At 38.4% G+C, this 24,804-nt stretch overlaps 1 protein-coding gene across 1 annotated transcript in view; it reads left to right on the forward strand.

The window, feature by feature from the left end:
• sez6b (seizure related 6 homolog b) overlaps positions 1–24,804 on the forward strand; it is a 136,159-nt gene that overhangs the window by 58,147 nt on the left and 53,208 nt on the right. Inside the window, exons 2-3 of the mRNA XM_079480940.1 lie at positions 10,388–11,110; positions 13,008–13,141. Of these exons, the coding sequence (XP_079337066.1) occupies positions 10,388–11,110; positions 13,008–13,141 (857 nt within the window). The remainder of the gene's footprint in view (positions 1–10,387; positions 11,111–13,007; positions 13,142–24,804) is intronic.

Genomic DNA, 24,804 nt, shown 5'->3' on the forward strand with positions numbered 1-24,804 from the left:
CTTTCTGCTTCTGTATTTACTAATATGTTTGTTTTTGTTATTCTTAAACGTTATGATTTGCTGTACCGATAATCTAATTTCTACATTCCTAATTCCGGATCGGCTCCTCTTCGGCCAACATGGCTTTCCTCTGGAGTGCTTCCTATAAAAAATGTGCACGAGCAGAGTGAAATCTGTTTTCAGTGTTTTCCCCGGTCTGACCCTTCCAACATCCAGCTGCATTATGTCACACAGTCAGTTTCGTTCTGGAATCTCTTTTCCCTCTGAGCTTTCTCACAGTTGTTTGTCTTGTAAGCTAGAGATGCTCATTGACTGAGGCCTGTGTATAAACACAGTGCTTTGAGGACACTGGTTCACGGTATTATCAGGTCAGTGAGCTTATCAACTATCTGACAGTTAGTTTTTTTCCTATTTATGCAGCAATTTCAGGATTTCACAATGATCTCTTCAAGACAGCTGTCTTCAAAAATTTGACATATTGAGGTCTCGTAGCTCAAAATGATGTTTGATGCTGATATTTTACATACTGGATGTTCTATTGCATCAGTTACTAGGTATTTGTACTCCGGGTTGTCATTGGTGACAAGTAGCATCAGTGTTATAAAGGTAAAAGGCTTGTGATGTGTCTCTCCATATAGTCTGTACCCCAAACATGTTGTTCAGAACCTGTATATGACTCTGTGATCTGTGGAACACAAAATAAGATATTTTGAGAAACGCCTCGTTGGTTTTGTGTCCATACAAGGGAAGTTAATGGTGTCCAGTGTTGTTTGGGTACCAACATTCTTTAAAAATCTTCTTTTGTGTTTTGCATAAGAAAGAAAAATACAGACAGGTTAAAAATGACATGAGGGTGAGCAGATGATGAAAAAAACGTTTCATATTATCACTTTAGCTGAATTATAACAATAATGTTCAGTAACGAAAATATGAATCTGATGACAACAGATACTGTAGGTGACTAAAATCTTGCATCCCTACTAATACTCTCACATTATACCTTAAACCTGTACCATTACTCTACCTTTTTTGTAACTGGCATGTTGTTTGTCTCTACACATAAAGTAAAGGGAAAAAGATCGATACATTGGCTTGAGTAGTGCTGTATATCTCTTTCTCTCTTTTGCTCCTGTTGTTTCTCCGCTGGGACAGAGTAGGTGATGCTCGCTTGAGTGCATTGCTGGCTCCTGTCAGCTACTGGTCGATAAGCAGCCACTGATAGCAGGTGTCCTTGCATTGATCCTCACAGCTTGTTCTTTGTCTCTGGTCATTATGGAGATGTGAGAGTGACCTTTCCACTGTGCTGTGCAAAATGGAATAAAGGCAGAGAGCACAGGGCTGGAGGTGACCACACTGCTGCGCTGAACCAGGCGGTGCAGCCTTAGATTTAACCAGGTGAACCTTCAGACTTCTCACAAAGTCACCAGGGAGGGACAGATAAAGAGCTGAGTGCCTGTCAGTTCAGCGGTGTCTGTGATTCTAAATCATGGATGAATACATACTTGTCCATATGTGGATTTATAACTGAGAGATAGATATCACTGTGTGAGGGAGAAGGGGACAGACACTATTGCAGATCCCATAAAAGAGAATATAATATGTTGATATATGTAAAGTTGTCAAATCAAGATTTATTGATTCCAAAATAAATGTTTGTGTTTATATAATCGTGTGTGGTGCGTATATTTATGTATATATAAATGCACAACCATACATGTATATATTTAATACATATGTGTAATAAATATAAATGTGTATTCAAATCATGTATACATTTTAGAGATGCACCGATATATCGGGCAATTATCTGTATCCGTCAATAAAATTAAATTGTCACACTATCCGCCATATCCAATTTGATGTTCAATATCAATAGTTGTGTTACGAATTAGTAACATTCAGAAAGTTGAGAAATATTAACCTTTAAAATAGGTAGTTAATGCGAGTTAATATAACCACCAAACAATCAGTATCGGTATCAGCAGAAATGTACTATTTAGTTTTAGTATTTAGTTCGGATTTCTAATAAATATAAATATATTATTCTATCTTTATGTATATTTATGTAAATATGTGTAGTATACATGTATGTGCATGCATTTATTTACACATATACCACAAACATATTATATAACCACAATTTTGGAATCTATTAATCATAATTCAAAATATAGTTGTTATAAGAGCTATTACCAGTTCTAATTTTTTTAGATTTTAGAGTGAAGTTGCATTTTTAAATCTCAGGAACAGAATCACTTGTTTCTCATGGTCACTTCATGGTCAAATGTTTTTTTTGTTAAAATATTTAAGTCACGCAGGAAGAACGAAATAATAAAGAATGAAACATAAAAAAATACTGTAAAAAATTCCCCAATTCCAGCTGCCATTCATTTTTAAGTTAAATAAAATTAGCAATTGAACTTAATTTTATGGAACTGACATTAAAAAAATCAAGTTGTAAAATACAACTAGGTTTCTTAGATCAGTTGATTATAATTTAAGTTTAATATAATATAATAATATAATATTATTATCAAATATGCATTAATTATTATGAATATTTAATATAATGTAGCTCATAAAGCTAATTTGAATGACATTAAAACATTTAATGAAGCTTGAAGTTGTTTTTAACAATGTAGAGGACCAAAAATGTGCCCAAAATAACATCACTTTCTGTATCAGCATTATTCCCTGGTATACAGAATAGGGATTTCGTCTTTGCACCTTTGATATGATGTCACTACTTGTTGTTGTTGTTTAGTGAAGTACAGCAGTGGGGATATACGTGATGTAGTCATGCCTTTCCACATGTAGCACAATTACATGATCAAGCATTATACACACAATTCACAGTCCCTTGGGAGGAATTGTTTGTGTGCCTTTTGTTACTTGTTATTAGATTGTGAAGATTAGAGCCATTCAGATGCACTCAAAGTTACTGGAGTGCCACAGCAATCACCATTACGTTCAACACTCGGTCCACAACACTTTACTGCATTTTTAAATTCACAACAGGTCTTTCTCAAGGCAGACATGAAAGTATCTTACAAAAAACTGCTAGTTTCATCACAACTGTGAAGCCATCCAATGTAAACTACTGGAGCAATCACAATTCTGTCAGAAGCAAGCATAACATACCCAATTCAGTCTTGGGAATGTTTGATAGACAGGCTGTTTTTCACCTTCCCACTCTTACCGTATTATCCAGTTAAAAACAAGGCCCCAGTTGAATGCAACCAAGGATGTGTTTTCTTGGACCTTTTAATGCACATATTACTTAATCGTGGTGTTTTATTTCAGCTGGGAGATTGTGCAGCGTCTTTGTGTTTGGCAGGTACTGCAAATTGCCTTTGTTATCTCTGATGAATTGTGAAAGATGTCAAACCAACTCGGTATGCTTTTGCTGGTAACTTGGATTGCTCTCTGTTGTGACAGAATAGGACTGAAAGAGAATGCTTTCTCTCCCAGCTTGAAGTTTCAAACGGCCTTTGAATTATGTGTGACGGGGTTGAAGATAATGAAGGGTGTTGGGACGTGTCAGAGCGATGCTGCAGGATTTGTCAGACTGGTGCCGCGCTGAAAAAACGTTTCACGGCGTCATTATTTACTTTAGTAGATTAAAACGTCTGCGCTTGTGTGTGCTTTCTGTGCCGTGTGTTTGGAGATGCATCTTTTGCTGGCGTTGTTTGAGAATGTGAATATGTTATTCGTTTCCATGGTGTTTGTGTTTCATGTTTATTTTAGAGCATTGTGCAAATTATTCTGTGTAAAAAGAGTGTTTGAAGACCCATTGCATGTGTGCTTGTGTATGTGTACCGGTGTAGCCTACATTTTGAGGAACAGCCAGCGGTTCCCATGAATGAAATTTATTTATAAGCAATTTAACATACAAAATACTACTGGATACATACTAAAGCATGTGTGTTAGCATGTGTGTGAGAAACATTCACTTTGTGTCTTGTGAAGACGGCACAGTAAGAACTTAATGCTATGGAAACCTTTACTCAGCCTCTTATCTCTCTCTCTCTCTCTCTCTCTCTCTCTTTCTCGCACTCTTTCTCTCCATATAATCGGAGTGTGCAAGCAGCACATGGCCGGCTCTCTGCCATCCAAATAGATTAATTATGAAGCCTTGTGTGTGTGTGGAGTGTAAGTGGTGAACTGTGAGTGGGGAAGACACGAATCAAAGAAAATCAATTTAGTGGGCCATGTAGCCACCTCATCTCACGTTTCCCTTTAATTTCCCTTGTGCTTCATGAAAGGGCTCATCATAAATGGAATGACATTTTGTCAAGTTCCCTCCGGTGTAGAAACAGTAGTGTGGCTGTTGTGTGTATTTAGATACATGTTGCTTGTACACGGATTTGAGACCGAAGCACACATTTTTGGTATTCAAATTGTAAATTATTTACTTTCTGCAGAACGTATAATTGTTTTACACAATGCGTCTTATTATTCCTTTTGAAACCAGTAACGGTTTGGAACAACATGAGGGTGATTAAATATTGACAAAAATGTCCTTTTTGTGTGAACTTTTATGCTTTTATGGTTCAGCGCAGTAGAAAGCATTTTAATAATCATTGCCATTGTGTTTTGAAAGCCTGCGATAAATGGAATTAGATTTATTATAATGAAAAAACGTTCTAAAAATCAACTATCCAATCTTTATTTTTCATTAGAGAAAATGTCGAACAAATAGCGATTTTTTTGGCCTTTCTGCAACGGTCAGAAATGCAATCAGCTCAGTTTATTTAGAATTCTGGGGTTTGTTCAAGATAAGCCCCTTTTCAGTTACAGTCTTTGAAAAGCTTAATGATATAGATCAAAGCGGCTCTTGAGGCGGTTCTACAGTCGCTCACAGACGGCTTCTGTGTCTCTCCGAGTTTTGACTCCTGACATTGGCTAAAAACAGGAGGTGGATCATGATCGAGGAAGAGAGGTGAAAACGAAGGAGGAGCGAGTCTAAATAGAAAGAAAAGAAAAATCTAGTCTGAGAGCTGGATGAATAGAGTCGTGATGAATGAGAGGAAGTTTCCTTGCCACACTTTTGTCATCTGTCTCTCATGTCATTAAAACTCCTTCAACACTAAAGTATGCGATTACTCGCTACGTCATTTCTGTGAACTAATGAAGCATCTTAAATGAGTGATGTCACAATTTCTTTGGGCTGAAGAGCTAAGTTTGATTTCTTTTGCCTCCCGCTCTTGTTTTCTTCTTCATAACTTTGAGCAGGCAGTGAGCATCTTCCCGGAGGTTTTGGTGTTTTTTTACAGAGCGGATCCCTTGTAGAGATACAGGGAGCTGAAGCAGGCGTGTAGCTGTGAGGGAGGTGCTGTGTTTGTTTCCCTGGTGCATTATTGATGCTGTACACAATGGGAAGAAGAGAGCTGTGCCTCGCAGTCTTTGTCTATTTTTTTTTTTACAGTTTTCTCTATTCTTTTCTGGTTCGTGGTTTTCACTCCCTCTCTCTCACTTTCTCCAGCTCCCTCTTTCTGTCTGTTAGGATTGAGCAGAATTCAGATTATTTGGATTGGATCCTTTTGAGTTGAAGTGAATTGAATTCTTGGAACTGAATTGTGTTTTTACTGAATTTACTAAATGGCAATTTACACTTTTTTGTTAATCACTGTATATTATGAGTCCAATGTGTAATCTTTTGGAGGATCTATTGACAGAAATGCAATATATTATACATAACTATGTCTTCAGAGGTGTATAAAGACCTTACATAATGAAGCGTTATGTTTTTATTACCTTAGAGTGAGCTATTTCTATCTACATACACCGCGGGTCCCCATACATGGAATTCATCATGTTGTTTCTACAGTAGCCCTAAACGGACAAACCGCTCTACAGAGTGCGTTTCGTAAATACGCTACCTCCTTCGGCAAAGAAGTGAAAGAAGTGAAATTTCATACACTGGACCTTAAATTCTTATAAACCCCCCAAAACATGTGTTACACAAAACACATTAAAATATTTTATGAAAACAAATTTATTTATTTTAAATTTATATGTTGCATCCTTTTTACTTTTGTACCTTAAATCGATTTGAATTTGACATCTGAATGGAGCACAACTCTACTGTTGGCCACTTTCTCTTAAAATATGCGACACACACTAGCTTTGCAGTTATCAAATCTTATTTGGCACTGGGACAAAGATACTTCATTCCAAGGTGACAGAAAAGCCTTCATCAATGCAAACGGTGCCAGGGAAAAATTGAGTTTAGGATTTGCTGAGTGGAAAGATGACATAGAAAAGTGTGGGTCTGCTGCCCGTCAACCTTTACTGTCAATGTGAAACACTCCCTCCTCCAATCATGATGCTGACACACAAGCTCTCAGACATAAAATGAAGCAATTTCCTTTGGTGTCTTGAAGGGTTTTACTTTGCTGCCATGTTCTCCAGTGGCTGAAATGGAACGGATTCTATTTGATCTTGGAGGACGTAGATTAGTTTGTATGCAGAACATTGATATTTCTGTAGTGCGCAATTTTGCCCTGTAGACCTGAAATAATCTGACAGATGATCTTCTGTCTGTTTTGTAGACCTGCAATAAACATACGGACCTCCATAACCCTCAGAATCACCAAACAATAATCTTTTACATGTTGTTATAGTTGGGGACATGAATATTGCATTGTGGGGTAGTGTGGTGTAGTGGATAAAGGTTAAGATGGTAATCGGAAGAGAGAACCTTGAGTCAGCAGCAGGCCTACACTGGAAGGCCCACAGTACCCACAGCGGAATTAGCATTTTCATTTCTTAAAAAGTTCTGTCATCTTCCACCCCTTCAGGGCTTTGTTTATTGAATGATTGGGGTAATTTGATCAATCTTTTATCTAAGTGGGCTATGTGTACAATACGATGTAGCAATTCCAGTATCTTGTTTAATTCTAACTTAATTATAGGTCCTTGAAAATTAACTATGGTTTAGAATTGAGTTTTTTATTGTCATATACTCTATTGGTTCAATGAAATTTTGGGGTAGAACGGGCTGCAAACAGTATATTTCAAAGGCAATAAACAATACACCATATGTCATGTTTAACTAGTCATACTTTTTGTTTGTTTAATTTGTAGTTAAACTGTAGAAGCTAGAAATGTACCTTGGTTTCACTATTTTCACCATTTTGCATGACATACAGTACTATAAACAACACTACTGCACACTGTAAAAAAATTACTTTTACAGAATTTTCATTTTTTTAAATGAGGTTAAATTAATTAAATTACAGAAATAACTGCAGATTTACAAGTTGGAATCACATGAAAAAAGTATATTGTGTCTGGCTGACAGAATATTACTGTTATATTTATGTGATCCTTTTACAGTGCAGGAGAACTTGTTACATTTTTTTTAATTTTTCATATATAATTATGTCTTAAATGTTGTTTTGTATCAGTGCTAGATGGTCTGTTGTTTGTATTTTGTTGTAACATTTGTAATTGGTAAAAAACTGAAACAAGAAAAAACTAGTGAATCAGTGCTGTTAACACTTTGCTAAATGGTTTAGTCATTATATTTGTATAATACAAATGCAAAAAAACATGTCCTTTACTCATGTCCTTCACTTTTACTCTAATATAATCACGTTTAATTTTCCCTTGAGAGAACCTGGAGGCACAGTAGACTACCAGACTGCTTTAAGAAGGTTGTCTTCATATGCCAAATAAGTTTCTTGGTACCTGCTAAAGGATGACTCCTAAATGAAGTGCTACTTTAAAGATGTTATGTAATAATGTGTCCGTAAGGCTGAAAGTGGAGTGTCGCCCCACTTCACTTTCCAGTTGTTATCTGCGGTTAGTTTTAGCTTCGACCATAAAAGACACTATGTAAATAGGAGTTCAGTGAACGTAACTTCTTGCAAGTTAAGAGAAAATGCAGTAGAGGGTAAAACAAAGCATGCGCTCCCCTGCTGGCTTGTGTAAAAGCTTCTAAGGCAGACTCATGGTCATTTAAAAGTCAAATCCCGCCATTGAAGAGCACAGCACTGAGGGACCTTTGAACAGACAGTAAAGTCGGTCGGAGAGATTCTGTTTATACTCCAGCAGCACTAATGGATCAAATCAAACAGAGCCCACAGACGCTTTTACTCACAGCCTCGGTTTGTCGAGTGTGTTTGGTCTTTTGGAAGAGCCTGAACTCAGGGTTATATGTGAAGTGCAGGGGGTGTATGGGACTTTCCACTTGGAAGCATTTTGGAACTTGTTTTTCTGACACGAAATTCCCATGACATTGAGCGTGAGATGCATAGGTATGAATAGAGGGAGCTTGACAGCGTTTCTCAATGTTTTTAAACGCACACTTGTTCTCAGAACAAATGCTTTTAGTGTTTGCTTTATAAATGGTTTGACTGTAAATAGACGACAGAGGTTATGGACTTCCCACCCTGTGCTTTGTCTCTCATGTGTCATTTGCGTCTGACTGATGTGTTAGGTGTCAATGTGATGTCGTCCTCCAAGAAACGTCGATTTCAGATATAACACACATCACCTCCAGTGAAACAATGTGCTGGATATCTTTTTGTTTCTGACACTTTGGGATACAGGAAAAAATAGCCTTGATTTTTTTTTTGGAAGGTGAAAAGGGTTTCAGGACGACAAATGCATATAATACTGAGGATAACATTATTCTTGTCGTTTAAAATGGAACATTTCTAATTACAGGAAACACACCTATAAAAATATATAAAGAACTCGTGGATATGTTGGATAGATAAAACATTTCATATTGACCCTAACATAATGTGACCCTCCATCTTTTATTTGTATGTGGGTTGGGGTTCTTTATTCTTATAAGGGGTCTAGGGAACATTTTGAAACATAGGCTGCTAAAACATTCGCTCGTGGGACTGTGCACTTGATACATCAGGCTTCATTGTTGGAAGCAGATTGTTATTAGTAATTCGAGGAACACAGAGAGAGCTATTAGGGTGGAAATAAAGCACTGTGAAATGAGAACTTTCCCCGGCACGCAGCAGCCTCCTGAAGGCCAACTGATTAGATCTCACCAGGTGCAAGGGGGGGAGATCCATTCTCCTCGCTACACTTCTCAAATCCACCTATTACAACATGAAGGTTTGAACCCGTTAATTGGCAAAGGGAGGAGAGAGAATATTCAATTGAACAATAACAGAGAAGGAGTTTATCTTTTCCCTCTACGGGCTTTGAAAGAATCCATTTAGTGGATCATTTTCCATTTTGTTAATATGCTAAAGGTTCTGACCCCGCAGTTTGAATGCTTGGCCATCTCGTATAGCAGAAAGCAACCGTGGCTTTATATTTCTTTAATGGCGTTCTTCTTGTGTGCAATAGAAAAAGACAGGTGGTTTAGGAAGAGTCTGGTATTTACACAAGGGAGTTTGACTGGCTTTAAACTATTTTCAAAGGTCTAATGCTGTTTGAATATCAGAGTTTATATAGTTTTAACCTGACTGTAAAGTTTAAATAAAGCTGTGCTTTTTTAAATGTAGAGTTGAACATTCAATGCAAATGTCCGCTCTCCATGGTTGATGCGTGGGCATGCCGCATGCTTTTCCGGGAGAATTGTCCAATAAGGGACTAAGAATATTTGTTACTTAATGATTTTTCATGTTCCAAAAAACTTTCTGAAACCTGTACGAACACTGGGGGATTGTATTTAGCACAGAAACACTACATCATACATCCAACTCGTTCTTTGACAAGTTGCCCATGATAAGCATGAGAAAACAACACGTTTAACACTGTAAAGACGTCAGAATGCATGACACACCGTGCACCACCCCTTTAAAATGAAAATACACAGGTTTTTAACAAGGGTTTTTACTATTTAGGTCAGATGTCATTGTTTGGTTGTTTAAGGATCCATGTAAAAACTTACATTTTCTGAAGCATTTTAATATGTTTTAAAGCATAGTTTGCCATAGTCAGATCAGTGAATTGTCACATCCATAAAGGTCCATATGCCTAATAATAGGGCACATGAACAATTTTATGTTTTGTAAAGAGCCATTCCCTCCTTCTCTATTTGTTAGGAAATCATCACTTCTGGTTGCACATTTTAATTCACAGAAAATTCACAGACAAAATGTGATTCCTTTTTTGTCACATCCATACCCATTTATTTTTCCATTTTTCTAAATAGACTAGTGCATAGACTGATATCTTTCTGATTTCTGGACTCTATCATGAGGGGTATAGTAAAATATAAACCCATGGTTCAACATATTAGTAATAAATAGATTCTCTGAGATTCTATATTAAAAAAGAAATTTACTGAAAATGTCACATCCATAACGCTGGAATTGCCCATTATGCTGATCGTTGTGACTCTTGAAAGACTTTGACAATTAGTTGTTTTTTCTTACCATCTGCATCTCTTATTACATGTCTCCAGGTTCTTTTATGAATGGGAGATTAGCAGTCACCCAAAGAGGAGGTCAGCCGGAAGGAGAAGACGGGTCATATCACACTACACAGGACCCTAAGAGAGAACTGCCCGTATTCACCACAGCTCCACCCTTCAGTAGCCTTGACCACCACCCTCCTTTCAAGCCCTTCCCGCCTTACGACCCACGGCCCCAAAACCATGAGGAGTACTTTCACGACAGCGGAGGGGCGTCTCACCATCCCACAATGCCCTCCTCCAGAACTCATCACTTCCGAGATGCCTCAACCCAATTGGTCCCACATGAGAATGCTCCTCCGTTCTCTGATGTAGTGGCTTCCAGAACCACCACGTCGGCTCCATCCTCTGCTGCCCTCACACAGCCATACATGTCTAACATCCAGCATGGACCCTCGGCAGAAACAAATAGAGGAGTCTCAGAGGATCCTCACGTGACCAAGACTATAGGATCACTGACCACCACAGATGCACACACATCTGCAGCCCCTTCTTCCAGTGACAAATATTTAGATGCAGGTGTCACTGTGTCCAGAGATGCAAGTTTCCATATGAAAACAAACAAAGAAAAGTTGACACTGGTTAAGGTGGAACACGAGGCTACAGGAAGTGATGTCACTGGAACTGCATCGTCTTTGTCTGGGGATCTGGATGAGGAGACGACCACCTCCACCATCATCACAACAACGGTCATAACGAACATGCAAACGCCAGGTAATGTTTAAATGATTGGCATTAGTTAAACTGATAATTACATATAGAGAACATAATTACAAAATTATGAGAACACAGTGAAAATTTGTATTAATAAATAAGGTATTGGGTCACTGCTATCCAGCTTTAATCCATCTTGCAATAGATTTATACAGTTTTTCCAATAATGCTAAAACAACATAATGCAGTTATGTAAAAACGAATTCAAATGAATTCAATAAACTTTGTGTGTTGTACAGTCTCCTTGGATTGGATTCAATCCCAATAATAATAGCCACAATAATAATCTTTTACTCTGTCATTCATTTTCCTAAAATTTGGCATTATTGTGTGCTTCTGCGCGTCCGTCCCTCTGTGTGAAATAAGCAGAATGTATGAGTGCTGTGAACCGCCTATAGGCGCATATTCCTAACATGCTCTTTAAATAACAAAAAATATTGCACCATTGACTTTAGACCAGGTTTGAGTTGGTCTGTGGCGCAGTCTATTTTCAGTTCCTCAAAGCACACCACTTTTTAGACCAGCACGCCCATGGGTTTACAAATGCTGGGGGCCGGGGCGTGCTGCGTGCTGTTGGAGGGTCGCTCCCTAAGGTAATGGTAGGGGAAACACTAAGAATAAGTTAACATGTACTGTACTGGTAATATAGATACTGTATATGTTATTATTTCACAAATGCTTATAGATCATTAAAACCACCTAAGATGCTTATAGAGCATTAAACGCTTTGGTAACATTTTACAATAAGTCTCTTTTTTAACATTAGTTAATGTATTAACAAACATGAACTAACAATGAACAATACACTTTTTTTTTATTAATCTTTGTTAATGTCAGTTAATTAAGTTGTTCATGTTAGTTTGTGGTACAGTAACTAGAGTTAATAAATAGAGTAACCCTTTCATTACTGTATCCCTTAAAACCAGACTGCAAGAGCGTTACTGTAAATTTCCTGATGCCAGCAGGGTTGTGGTTGCGCGGATGGCTTGGGCTCGTCATCGCTGCTTTGCAGCTATATTTCTTAATGAACTCCATAAGTCACCATGTTCTGACCAAAAACACTTTCAAGATTCTAGATCTCATTGGTATTTTTATATGAGTTCTACAAAGCTCAGTAGCAGTATTATAAATTGTATAGTGTTTGGTTTTAACAGCTTAACAACAGCTAGAACAGAGAGTCCCTTGAAAAATACTGTGTATGTTCATTATAATATTAAATATTAGTAACATTACATCACTATTTACACATTCTTATTCCATCCATAATTCATGCGGACACATTACTCATGACTTGCATGTTCTCTCTGTTTTAAAAACAATAGTAGAGGTAAAAGAGGATCAGATTTCTACATACCTGTACAAATTTTAACAAACCTTAAAAGTTGTGTTTGTCTAATAACAAAACTGGATTTTTTTCGTGATTGCTCTTCACATGTTTTCCTGTTCTGCATACGTTTGTGTAAGATGGTAATGAACTGTGATGAAGTCTGTAAGTATTGCTGTAGGTATTGCTGTAAGTATCCGGTCTTCCATAATAACCAATCCAAGCGTATGATTCTATATGGACGGAGGACACATGATCTAAAGAGAGCATATCTCCTGACCAGCAGCGCTTAACTCTGGAGAGAGATAAAGGAGCCAGCAGAGCAAAAAGAACTCAAGGCTACCAGAAAAAAACACTCTCTCACCTGCCATTTCACAAGAATTGTCCTTCTGTGCCCTACACATCAGGCAATAAGAACTGACCCTGTTGATTCAGAAAGAAAATGAGAAAAGCTTGAAAAACAATTAAAGATGGGACAGAATGCAATGAAGGGAGATGGAAAGAAAAGGCTGGCTTCTACTGATACTATTGTCTCTCTCTCTCTCTCTCTCTCTCCACCTTTTTCTGATGCAGCTCCATGCAGCACCAATTTCACAGCACCGGGGGGCTACATAGAGACACCACAGCATGCCAGGAGCGGGTACAATACAAATGTGGACTGCACGTACACCGTGACCGTCTACATGGGCTATGGGGTGGAAATCCAGGTAAATGAATGTCACGCTGCCGCTGTTATTGACCCAAACAACTGAGTCTCCGGAAATGAAATAAATTGCTGTGGTAATCCACTGGCTGTTTTTAATCTCAAAGAAATGTTTCAGCAAAACATATCACACAGAGTTTCCTGTTTATTATTGGTCCTGTCCTGAAAACACTTTTTACATCAACTTTGACTCTTTGCGATGTTGAGTTTATTGAAATGATTAGAGATGCCAAAACAGCGGCTGCCTATAAAGACAGCAAGTCAGCTGACACACAGCCGTGATGTGTGTCCTCATAAGAATCACCTTCAACCATATGATTAACTGCAGGCTTCTTTCATCAAATATACAATAGCCATTACATCTCTGCCCTTCCAGATGGCTTGGCTCATATATCATGAATAGTAAAGATTTCGCATATCAAATCACCGTCAGCCATACGCGGCAGCTGCTGTGGCCTTTAAACCTGCAGAGATGGGAGGAATGTCTCTCTCTGCACACACTGGTTAACCTGAAACAGTGTATAAATATCTCTCTTTTCCAGCGATTATTCAATGTGACTGATATGTGCAGAAGCCACATGGTTCCTCCTCTAATTAATTGCGTATGGATTATCTGTCCACTCTTTTGTTTGTTTACGGTATTCTTTTAATGCGCTGCTGTTAAACTGTCTCTCAGGCAACTCTTAACTTAATTAAAGCCGACCCATCCTTCTGCTGATAGACAAAATAATGTTTAATTCGGACAATGCAAGGGCCGCTTTTTATTTATTGTGGTTACGCGGTCAATTATATCCGATCGTAACGTTTTAGAGACTTCGAACGGCTAAGCGTTCCTCAGATCTAGGATTTGTGGCTGTATTGTGATCTGGCCGTTTTAAAGATTTTGGGGATAAAGGCTTTGATCTCTATATCCCCCTGTGGATTTTCAGGAAAGTTAAACAGCATTTAAACCTGCATTAAATGGTTAGAAGAAGCTCTTTAGAAGACGTGTATTGTGGTATTTTCGTGCTTTTTTGGCTGTGGCCTTCACCTGCTGTGGTCCTCTGGGAGTCAGGTATTACAGGTGATGTGGCTGACCTTACGTGTTACCGGCTGTGCATGGACAGAAGAATTGTCACCTGTGCAGGCCAAATGGCTAAACTTTCATCAGTCTGAGATCAGCGGAGGGAGTTCAGGCCTCAATCTTCCTTTAATACCCACATCCTGAACTTTAGTCTCCATCTCCCCTGAGTGGATCATCCTGCTGAAGTCTCTTTGTGTGATGGAGATGAGTCATTGGTGGAAATGTAGCAGCTGCAGGGCTCTGGGTTTTTCTGGGTTTACTGATCCATAACTGAACAAGATCAATGTTTGGATTGAGTTTGATCTTATTTGATCGAAAATGATCCTTTTTTGTTATGAAACAAATCGTTTAAGTAGCAGTGGATGCATGTCATTGATGCATTGTGTCATTGAGTCACCTGGGATTGTCTTTTTGTACGTTTTAAGGTTCTTTGGTAACATTTTACAGCAAGGATTTTTTCATATTTATAAATGCATTAACTAACATGAACTAACAATATAGCAATATAGTCGGTCAGCATTTATTAATCGTTGGTGCATTTACTAATCTAACAATGTTTGATTAAAAAAGAAGTATTAGTAAATTATGAAATTAACTTTGAGTAAGATAAAAAAAATGCTGTAGAGTATTATTACTAAAAGTGCCTGGACTTCTCCCGTTATCACTCACGTCACCGGCCTCGCGCTGTTCCCTCACGGCTCTCGTCCTGCCCTGCTTGTCACAAATGGTTTTCACTACTAACAAAATGAAAAAAATAAAGAATGATGTCAAATTTATTGTGACTTTCATAGACGCTGTAGAAGAAACACCTTGCATTAGCGTTAACTATTTTTTTGTTATTTGATGCAAAGGTAATATAACACAAAGTATAGTGTTATAAACATAGAAAACTACGCAATCTCGCGTCATCACAGGCTTGTGAAAAAGCTCCATAAGGTTAAAAATTATTCAAAAGAAAATGAAGAAAATCAAGCAAAGTAGAAACAAATATTTATTCAAGATTTAAAATCGAGTCCTTTTGTGGGGTAAATGCTGCTAGGTATAAATGCTTTAAACTAATAAATTGTTACGAAGTGCTTGTAATATCCTCTTTCACCTGCTCCCCCCTTTAAAAAAAACCTCATGACATCCCTTAAAATGCCTCATAAATGGTTATTTGTCAGTTTATCCAAATGCCTCTAAATTGTGACAATCATAAAAACTAGCATTATTCTTTTAAGTGTCTTGAATTTCAGCTCTTCAAGTATCAGTGCGTGAACGTTCAGTTTAGTATAATGATCTTTACACTGATGTTGCCCGCAAGCAAGACATATCGTATCTATTAGGACCGAGCAGAAAGAATAGCTGGCCTTCATTCTCATTTCGGTTTTGGACAGAGAGTAGATGTTTGATATGGCACCCTGGTGTTGGAAAATCACTTCGGTCCATTCAGCCATAACAGTTGCCATGACTCTGGGTGTTATCACTGCTTGTAAACAATTACAAAGTTATTAGGAAAGCAAGGTGGTACATTGGGAATCCAATGAATCTGAAGCTTGCTTCAGAGCACAAGGCAACATGGAGCTATTCTCACCTAGTTTGTGGTTTTAAAATTGTGCAAAAACAGCCCGTTCGTCTGGCTCTCCCCTGAAAAGCATCTTGCTCCTCATTTCATGTGTTTACTGTTTCCTGCTGTCCATGCAGCCTTTTGAGGTGTTGACTCATGTGTGGTCTCTTGTGTGGCCTAGTTGTCGTCCCACCTACATGATGAAAAAACAGTCTGATGTAAGAAACAGCTGTGCAAGGGTTTGTCCATGGTAACCAAAGCACAAAATAACTGATTCATTACAAATACATTCAATGACGTATTTGTTCAGGAAATGTAACAGATTTTATGTGTCAGCCTGAAATAGTTTATCTGTCATTTGTAACACTGAAATAGTTATTCAAATCCCTTATCAACGGCTATTTCACGAGTAATAAAGCAACCGGCATTAACATAGATGGTGTTATCTCCTTCACAGTTTGTAGATTTTTCTGCTCTTATATAATTCATCCTCTGCTCTTTGGTCGAGCACTTGGGTTATTGCAGTTACCCTTTTCTCTGCTGCCTATACAATTTTGTTCTTTTTACCGCGCTGGACTCAATCTCTCCCTCACGCTGACTCATCAGTCTAGTGCTAATGTATCCAGAGTCCAGATAGTTCTCGCCTAAATGGACCCGCAGACATGCCCGAGTGCATGCGGAAGCTCAGCACGGTCAATGCACTTCATGAGTTGATACGGCGATATGGATTGCACGCTTAAACAGCGCCCGCGAGCCGCGTGGGGGTCAAAACTCAAGCAGAAGTCCACTGGAGTGAGAGAGATCCATAAGTCGTCTCCAGAACCATGGGGTGGCGCATGGATATCGACTGGGGGTCGATACTCTCAACTGCTTTGGATTAAGTGGGTCCTGTGTACAGTTCAATAAAATATAGTTTACTCTCCAGCCTGTCTGTGCTGATAGCTGAGATTGATCTTGGTACATTTGTCATCCTGGACAGTTAAACACCTAGAGGTCTGTTAGCATCGTCCCTCCGGAAAGAATCGCAGAGAGTTTTGCTATGCTGCAAAGTGTCTTTTTGGCTAGTAAAGTCTATACATGCCTTTCTGTGGTGTTGTAAAAGGTTCAGCACTGATGCATGAAGCATGATGTTTTTTCAGAGATCTATTGGAGTGAAATTACATCAATCTCTGTTCGAGTGAATTTCATAATTTGCTTTTACAAATCAGATGTCCTCATCTGCCATACTGAAGATGTGAATCTATAAATATCCACACCTGTGTTTTCATGTGAAGCTGAGCTATTTTGAAAGATGCTCTCAGTCCTGTACATCTTCCAGAGGCTTTGAGCCAAGTCACCTTACTCGACCGTGTTTGAGGTATCATTCTCCACAACAGCACAGGATCAATAACCTCAGACAGCACAATTTCATCTGCCCTCCTCCACATTTCACTTATAACTGGAGGGCTAATGGTCAAGCTTTATTAATAGCCTGCCACTTGTTTTTGTGGGCTCTGTCCTCTATGCTGACAGAGTTTGTAATGCTGCCTGTATAGGACACTGCTCATGCACTGAGAGTAGATACTGTATGTTGAAACTGGATCCTTTTGTTTCAGAGGACTTCCTCTCCGATATTATTTCAAGTGATATTATCCCCTGCAGGGTGAACTTCAGTGGGGCTTAATCTTTTGTAGATTTAACACATAAAGTAAAGACCTTAACCAGCCAGGAGAGATTTGTGCTAAACTCATTTAAATTTGAACAGTGCACTTCAGCAGAGGAATGAGGTTATAACAAGGCTTTTCCTGTTTCCTCATAGCAGCCAGGAGCCTTCCTCTGTTTCATGATGGAGAACACGACAATGTAATAGTAGAAAAGCTTTTCATTTTGTGTTCTGTCTAAAAAATGACACAAATTTCAACAAAACAGTATAGTACACTAAAGGCATAGTTCATCAAAAAGTAAAAATGTTGTCATCACTTATTTACCCTCGTGTTGTTCCAAAAACTGTATTTGACTCTTTCCGCTGTGGAACACAAAAGAAGATACTTTGATACTTTCTCCGTGGTTTTTTGTTTATGCAATGGAAGTCAAAGGGGACCAATGTTGTTTGGTTACCAACATTCTTCAAAATTTAAGAAAGCCGTAAAGGTTTGGAATAACACGAGAAAGGGAATTTTCATGTTTAGGTTATTAATGTAGCCTACAAGAATTATGATGTTACCAATATAAAATGCCAAATTTTTTATTCATTCTCTCATTGCATGAATCACACTAAACCTGTCATCCTTGTGTTATATTTAACCTGAAAATGTAAAGATGGAAATACGTTCAAAGGAAAAGAGTCTTTTTAAATATCTTTGCTTTGACTTATTTTAAACACATTCTTTACCTAAAGATCTCATTTTAAAAAAAATTCTTTACTGTCATACAAAAAAATAGATTATTTTCTTCATGGTGTCTGCATTCAATTTATATGACTACATCAAAAACGTGTTCATCATTTAGACTGCAAAACATAATGCATTGCACTGATCATGGTTTGCATTTCATTTTTTCAAATAAAAATTCTTATTTGAAATATGCGACATTAATATTTGATTTGGCATAAAGAAAAAGTAACAAACTGATCCATCTAATCTTATTGCAGCCAGTAAAAAGCGAGTGTATGCCAAATAATCTCTAATGATGAACATGATGCATGTAAATCTGATAATGATGTGCGTGCAGGGTCACATTCCATCTAGAAAACACCCTTGAATGTTTACTGCAATGTCATCTTCCATTGCCCTTGATTAATGCAGGGCATCTATTGCACAATAAGCTTCGTGCATTAGAATGCAGGGGCACCTGAGTGAGGGAACTCAGTTAATTTATCAGCATCCATCAGAATTAATTACAGTTCCGGAGTGTGAAAGTCAGTCGTGACTATTCGCATGGGCACCACGTCCCGCAGCGGCGTCATTTCTTTGAAGGCGGACCGCCCCGTGGCTTATCCCAAACGTGTGTTCCTGCACCGCCGTGCAATTCTGTTCTTGACTAATTGTGTTTGTTCTAACGTTTATTTTTTCTTTGAACGGTTTGCTGTGTCTTTCTCATCAAAGATATCTGAAGAGGAACATCTGGGTGGAGGATGGTGTGTTTTTTATCTCTTGCTGAGGTGTGTTCGGCAAACACAACCGCTTTATCTGCACTTATCTGCGAGGTTTCAGAGGGCTTTCTACGGAAACTCAGCAACTTTATTTTCTGATATTCACCAGAATGTCGTTCTGGGTTGAAATCTGTTCACAGTGAGAGCAAATATTTACTGCAAACAAGAGCTGAATCGAAAAGTCATTTTTTGTAGCATGTATTGCAGGCCTGAAGCTATTTTCTAGTTTCGGTTGGTTTTAGGTTTTAGTGCATATTCACCTCAGGAATTAAGGCAAAATATTTTTTATGAAATATACTTTTAAATATTACAGAGGAATGTTGGAAGCTATAATTTTTATCACAAAATATTACACAACTTGGTGATCATAATGAATTTAAAAAGTATTAATCGGTGGTCTTTCCTTTCATTCTTACTTTCTTTGCTTCTATTTTATTCTTATTTCTATTATCTTACCTGCAGTACCTCTGAAAGACCAATATTATTTTGTTGATTTCATGCTCGCTTTAGTCCATGTTTTAATTCCTGCAGACCTGCGCTCCTGTTTCCATGGTATCTAGCGTGTGTCTCGGTGTGTTTTGTTAATAGATGGGAACAGACAGTGACTTGACGGATTGATGATGGTTCCTCATTACTCAGGGTCACTCTTGCCTCGTGTCTCTGCTGCTCCGGTAGCAATCCGAAATGTTTTTCTTACGAACAAACAATCAGACACCCCACATGCTACTTATTTTTGTCGCGTACTTCCTCTCAGCTCCATCGCGCTCAAGATTACAGCTTTTTGTTTGTCTTATCTCCTTCCTCATCCAATCAAAATACTGTTTTCTTTCTGTGCCCTCTGACCAGGGCCTTTAGACATAATGGGCATGCAAACAGCACGATTTCAGATGCCACTGTCTTGTTCGTCTTATTGTCGCTCTCATTCAGCATACGCCTCCATGCGGGGAATGAAAAGGGCCGTGGAATGAAAGTCAGGCAGTCGTGAGCGACTCATGCCTTCCAGCAAATTCCTTCCAACGCCTATTAAAACTTCTCTGGCTTGGTGGATTGCGCTTGTGAGGTTAAAATTGGAAATGCATTAAATTGAACGGGAGGGGGGACTTGGAAACTAGGAATGGGTCTAAAGAGAATGCGATTGAATGGGCGTTATCCACCCGCTCGTGCCCATTAAAGTATTTGACAGGCCCAGACCTGTCGATAAATGTAAAATAGCTGCATATGGAGAATAAAAGTGTTTTATGTGTCGAGTTGGATGATTCATTGAAACTTGTGTTGCATATCGGGACGCATATTGACCATAAGGAAGACTTGAGCATGTTCGTACACTTTCATCGTCATTACAGCCAACTTTATGATTCATACCGCTCACCCACACACTTTTTAACAAGCAATGCAACTGTCGATGATTTGTTCTAAAATGAGAACAAGCTGGCTGGGTTTCTCCAGCAAAGTAAAGGGCCAAAAATAAAAGGTACTGAGTAGGTACTTTGCTTCAAAAATCATGGACGGTGGTGGATCCTGGCAAAGAGGATGTAGGTAGCAGGCACAAGTATCTAAGAAATACTCTCCACTTCTGTGTTAGCCATCTGCGGCTGTTTGACAAGTTGTGCATCCTCTCCGTTCCACTCTTTCCTACATCTGTTGCTATCTGTCTCTCTGGATGATGTGATGTACAGTAGCTACAGGTCACGTTAATCAGATACGAAAAGAATATCTTGTACTGACATGTAGTCATAATATTACTTATTTTATATATCAAATGTAAATAACTGGGTTGTGACATCATTAAACAATTTGTTTATTTTCTCTGTATCTTTGATTTGTAAGATTCAATGTCTTCAATTCGATTAAATTACATTTTTACTTCATTTTCTGTTTTGTAAGCATACAGAGATTTTAACATAAGTAAAATCCCATCAAGTTTTTATATTACAGATATAAATATTAATTATATAAAATCATATATTATTAAAGGTATAGTTTACCCCAAAATGGAAATTCTGTCTTCATTTACTCACCCTTGTGTTCAGCTGAACACAATGAAAAATATTTGAAAGAATGCTTGTAACCAAACAGTTCGGGCCACCATTGACTACCATAGTAGGGAAAATTACTTTATAATGATGTTTAACACAAAAAAATATTTTGAATAACTGAGGAAAGCAAACAGTTCTGAGGCACTTTTGACTACCATTGTAATTTTCCTACTATGGTAGTCAACGGTGGCCAAGAACTGTTTGATTACACGCATTCTTCCAAATATCTTTCTCTGTGTTCAAAGACAAAGACATTTATACAGATCTTGAACAACTTAGTAAATTATGTTTTATTATGAGAATAACTATCCCTTACCCTTTAACAGTTTGTTTTAAAAATGTTGCTGTCATATGACACATGGTGTATTGTGTTTTTCTCAACTACCCATTTGCACCTCTATCACCTGCGTCCACATATGCCACATTTACTCAACGCCTTCTCTCTCACCACACTTCTGTATGTAAATCGTACTTCTGGTTTCGCGATGTTTCAGAGGAGTGCAATTATAAAATTATGACATTGCACAGAGGGGATGTGGAAACACAGAAATCCGCTAAATACAGCTTGCAAACCACGCTCGGCATTTTTCCAGCACACCTGTTAGATGGTGCGAGAAATGCAGAATGATGGCGACAATAGTCTTCCACCTTTTCTGTCTGAGCCTGAAGGCTCTTTACGTGCACGTCGTTCTTCAGAACATCAAGCCCTCCCCTACCGAAGGTCGCTGGCCGCCAAGGGCAAGTTCTCCTGCGTGTAATTTGTTTTGACACCGCTTCAGTGCCGTTTTCGTTCAAAGAGAGAAAACTACTGTCTACCCCACTTTGCTTAACTGTAAAGACGTGCGCACTAGATGTTAGAGAGAGCTTCTGTTGCTGCGCTTGAGGAAACCCTAACAGATTTCTGATTTGTTTGATTGATGGACGCATTAAATAATACAAATGTGAAATCCCAAAGCCTCATTTGATCATTTAATGAACTTCACACATGTATCACAAGGGAAGCAATGAGGTGCGATGGAGGGCGAAATGTTATCTGCATTTCCTCAGTGTGTTGTAGCATTATCCATATTGAAAGGCCTATGTGAATGCATCTGAATAAAAAAAAATTCATAAAGCATGTTTACGAAACACATTAATTGATGCTGGTGGAGGGTGATATGGTCGTATCATCTATATTTAACCTGCATTGCTAAATAACAATTGATAGTTAATGAAGGCGCTTGGTAGACTCTGGAGACTTCACTGGATACCAGCTTCTCTCCGCTCTCGCCGATGACCCACTTGTCTGCTGTTTGATGATAGATTTATAAGGATGACTTGGCAGGGGACATCGGGCGTCTGTCATATCAGCTCTGTGTCTGGCTCAGATCTACTTTCATTAAATGGTTTTAATCTGTTCAGCCCATGAAGCAGCTGTGAGTTCTGGCTCTGCTCCACAGCAGCTCCACCTTGTGCCGATGGGTCGTGGCACGACCCAGACCTTACACAAGTCATCCCGTGGAGGATAGTGATATTCGAAGATGTTCTCTTAAAATTCCAAGCAAATTCTGGAATTTCTTCATTTATCTGTCAATCACACAGCAAATATATATCTGTTGTTTCTGGCAGCGTTAACCTTTTTTTGGCATGTTTACTTTATAAAGGTACTTGAATCTTGAGAAAAAGCTGTATATAGATTAGGGGTGTCCCCGACTAAAGATTTATATAGTCGAATCCGGATTGTCACGTCTTGCCTAAAGTCGACTTGTAGTCGCATCACATGAGAGTGTGCGTGCGTGTGTGTGCGTGCAGGTATGTGGGGACGTTACCAGGTGTTTAACAAGGATACAGCGCAAAGTGCAGCGCAACATTGATGCACCAAAAAACAATCAAACATTTACAGAATTTGTTTCGAACGGAATATACCTATATAATAAATAAAAATTTAATGAGCCAGAATCAAGCCAAGGTGTGCAAAATAAATGTTTTTAGGCAAAATATCTGAAATGCAGGGGAACATATTCAAAAATAGTTAGAGTAATGAACATTTTCCTTAAACATCATGTAAACAGCATCCTACCATTTAAACAGTAAAAAAGTCCCTCACCTTTTTTCCTGCGCTCTCTTTCTCCGTCCTTCTGACGTGCACGAATATTTATAATAATAATATTAATCATATTTTTGGCAATGCAGTACGTGCCCGTCTGCTTCACCACTGTCCATATAACCGAAATGGCATGATCCCCATTGCATTAAACCTCTACTGTGAGATTGGTAGTCGAATCAGACTCCTCCTATCGAAGCATCGAATCTTCGACTATTTAAGGTCACCCCTAATATAGATACAGAAAAAGTATGTACGGAAAGAGTGATAGAGAGACGGTGAGAGATTTAACAATAATGTGCGAAGATAGATGAGGGAGTCCATTACTCATCATCAGTCCCACAGCCTCTCCTGCAGGTCTCTTTTGTGGCATGTTATTGTTGCGAGGGATTTGAAGTTTGTCCAGGCAGGGTTTTTTAGATGTCGAGAGTGTAGCGCTGTACATTAGAAGCTTTTCAGGTGTGAGCATGCTTGCGTCTGTGTGTATGTGGGTTATTTTGTGGTGATTTGGCCTCGGCAGGTCAGCTATCAGTTCTCTGCAGCTCCTCTCGGCTCGCTTTGATTTATTCTGTTGCCAGAGGTCACCTTTTGGATGATTTCAGCCTCAATTTTCTGCACCCTTTTAAATGCACATCTAGGCATCTTCACTCTTTTCAGCTAGAAGAGAGAATCGGTCTGTGAGAGAAAATTTTGATGAGAAGAGTTTTTGAAGAGAGAAGCACAGAAGACGGTGTGAAAAGAGAAGGGGCGTGAACAGAGGAGATGGGACGTTGCTTCATTATTCAATCCATTTTACAAAAAGAAACTTTTAGGCTTTTGATTAAAGGAAAGGAATCGGAGAAGGATGGAATGGAGATTAATGAGCTCTGTTTGCATAAATTTGAGGACCTCACTGAAGACTGAATTGAATGTCATGGAAATTGTATTTTGTTGCTGCTTTGTTGTGTATTATTTAAAGGCACGCTATTGGCAGACATCAGGTTGAAATTCAGTTGCATCAGTACAATAAACATAGTGTTATTCAAACAAACGGAATCTGTCTGTCTGTCTATCAAGCTGTTCATTGTTTAAAACGTATTGCTGTAAACAATGAAGGGTTTTCATCAGACGTCTCAGATTTTCATGGCAGCATGCGATTCAGGATTGATTGTTTTACGAATGATGGTTTTAAGAATGTTTTTTGCTTGGTGGATTTTCACAGCTTGTCGATAGTTTTTCTTGGATTAGGTACAACATCGAATTGATTTCATTCTAGTGAAGTTTAGTGCAGATTGTCATGCCAGATTGCTAGGATCAATGTGTAATTTGTTTGGATATAGTTCTTTGTTTTTCTGAGAAGTTTCTCAGTACTCTCACCAGGTTTGTTCATTGTCTTCTATCTGAATCACTCTTTTCAGATTAATGGGCCCGTTGGGCCTTCCTGTTAACATTATAAAGCCCAGACTGAACATTTGTCACTAAATGTGCAGTTTTATCTATAGCTGAAATTACATAGACCTGAAAAGAATAAAACTGAATTTTGTCTCGTTTTCTACAAGATTACATCTCCAAAACTGCCACTTTACAGGAAATGGAAAAAACAGCATTATTTTTTAATAATAAGACACTGTTGTCAAAGTTCAGAAGCACTTTACAATACGTTTAAATGGTTAAATATACCACAAAACAAAACACAGACAAACATGAAGGGTGACCAATAGTGATGATTTATACAAATAAAAATAAATCATGGCAGCGAAGATAATGAAAATGCATTTAGAAAGAGCTGAGCTGACTCTTATTAGTAACTGAAAGTAAAAGGTGAAAAAT

Source organism: Barbatula barbatula, assembly GCF_947034865.1.
Source record: "Barbatula barbatula genome assembly, chromosome: 19".
NCBI lineage: Eukaryota > Metazoa > Chordata > Actinopteri > Cypriniformes > Nemacheilidae > Barbatula > Barbatula barbatula.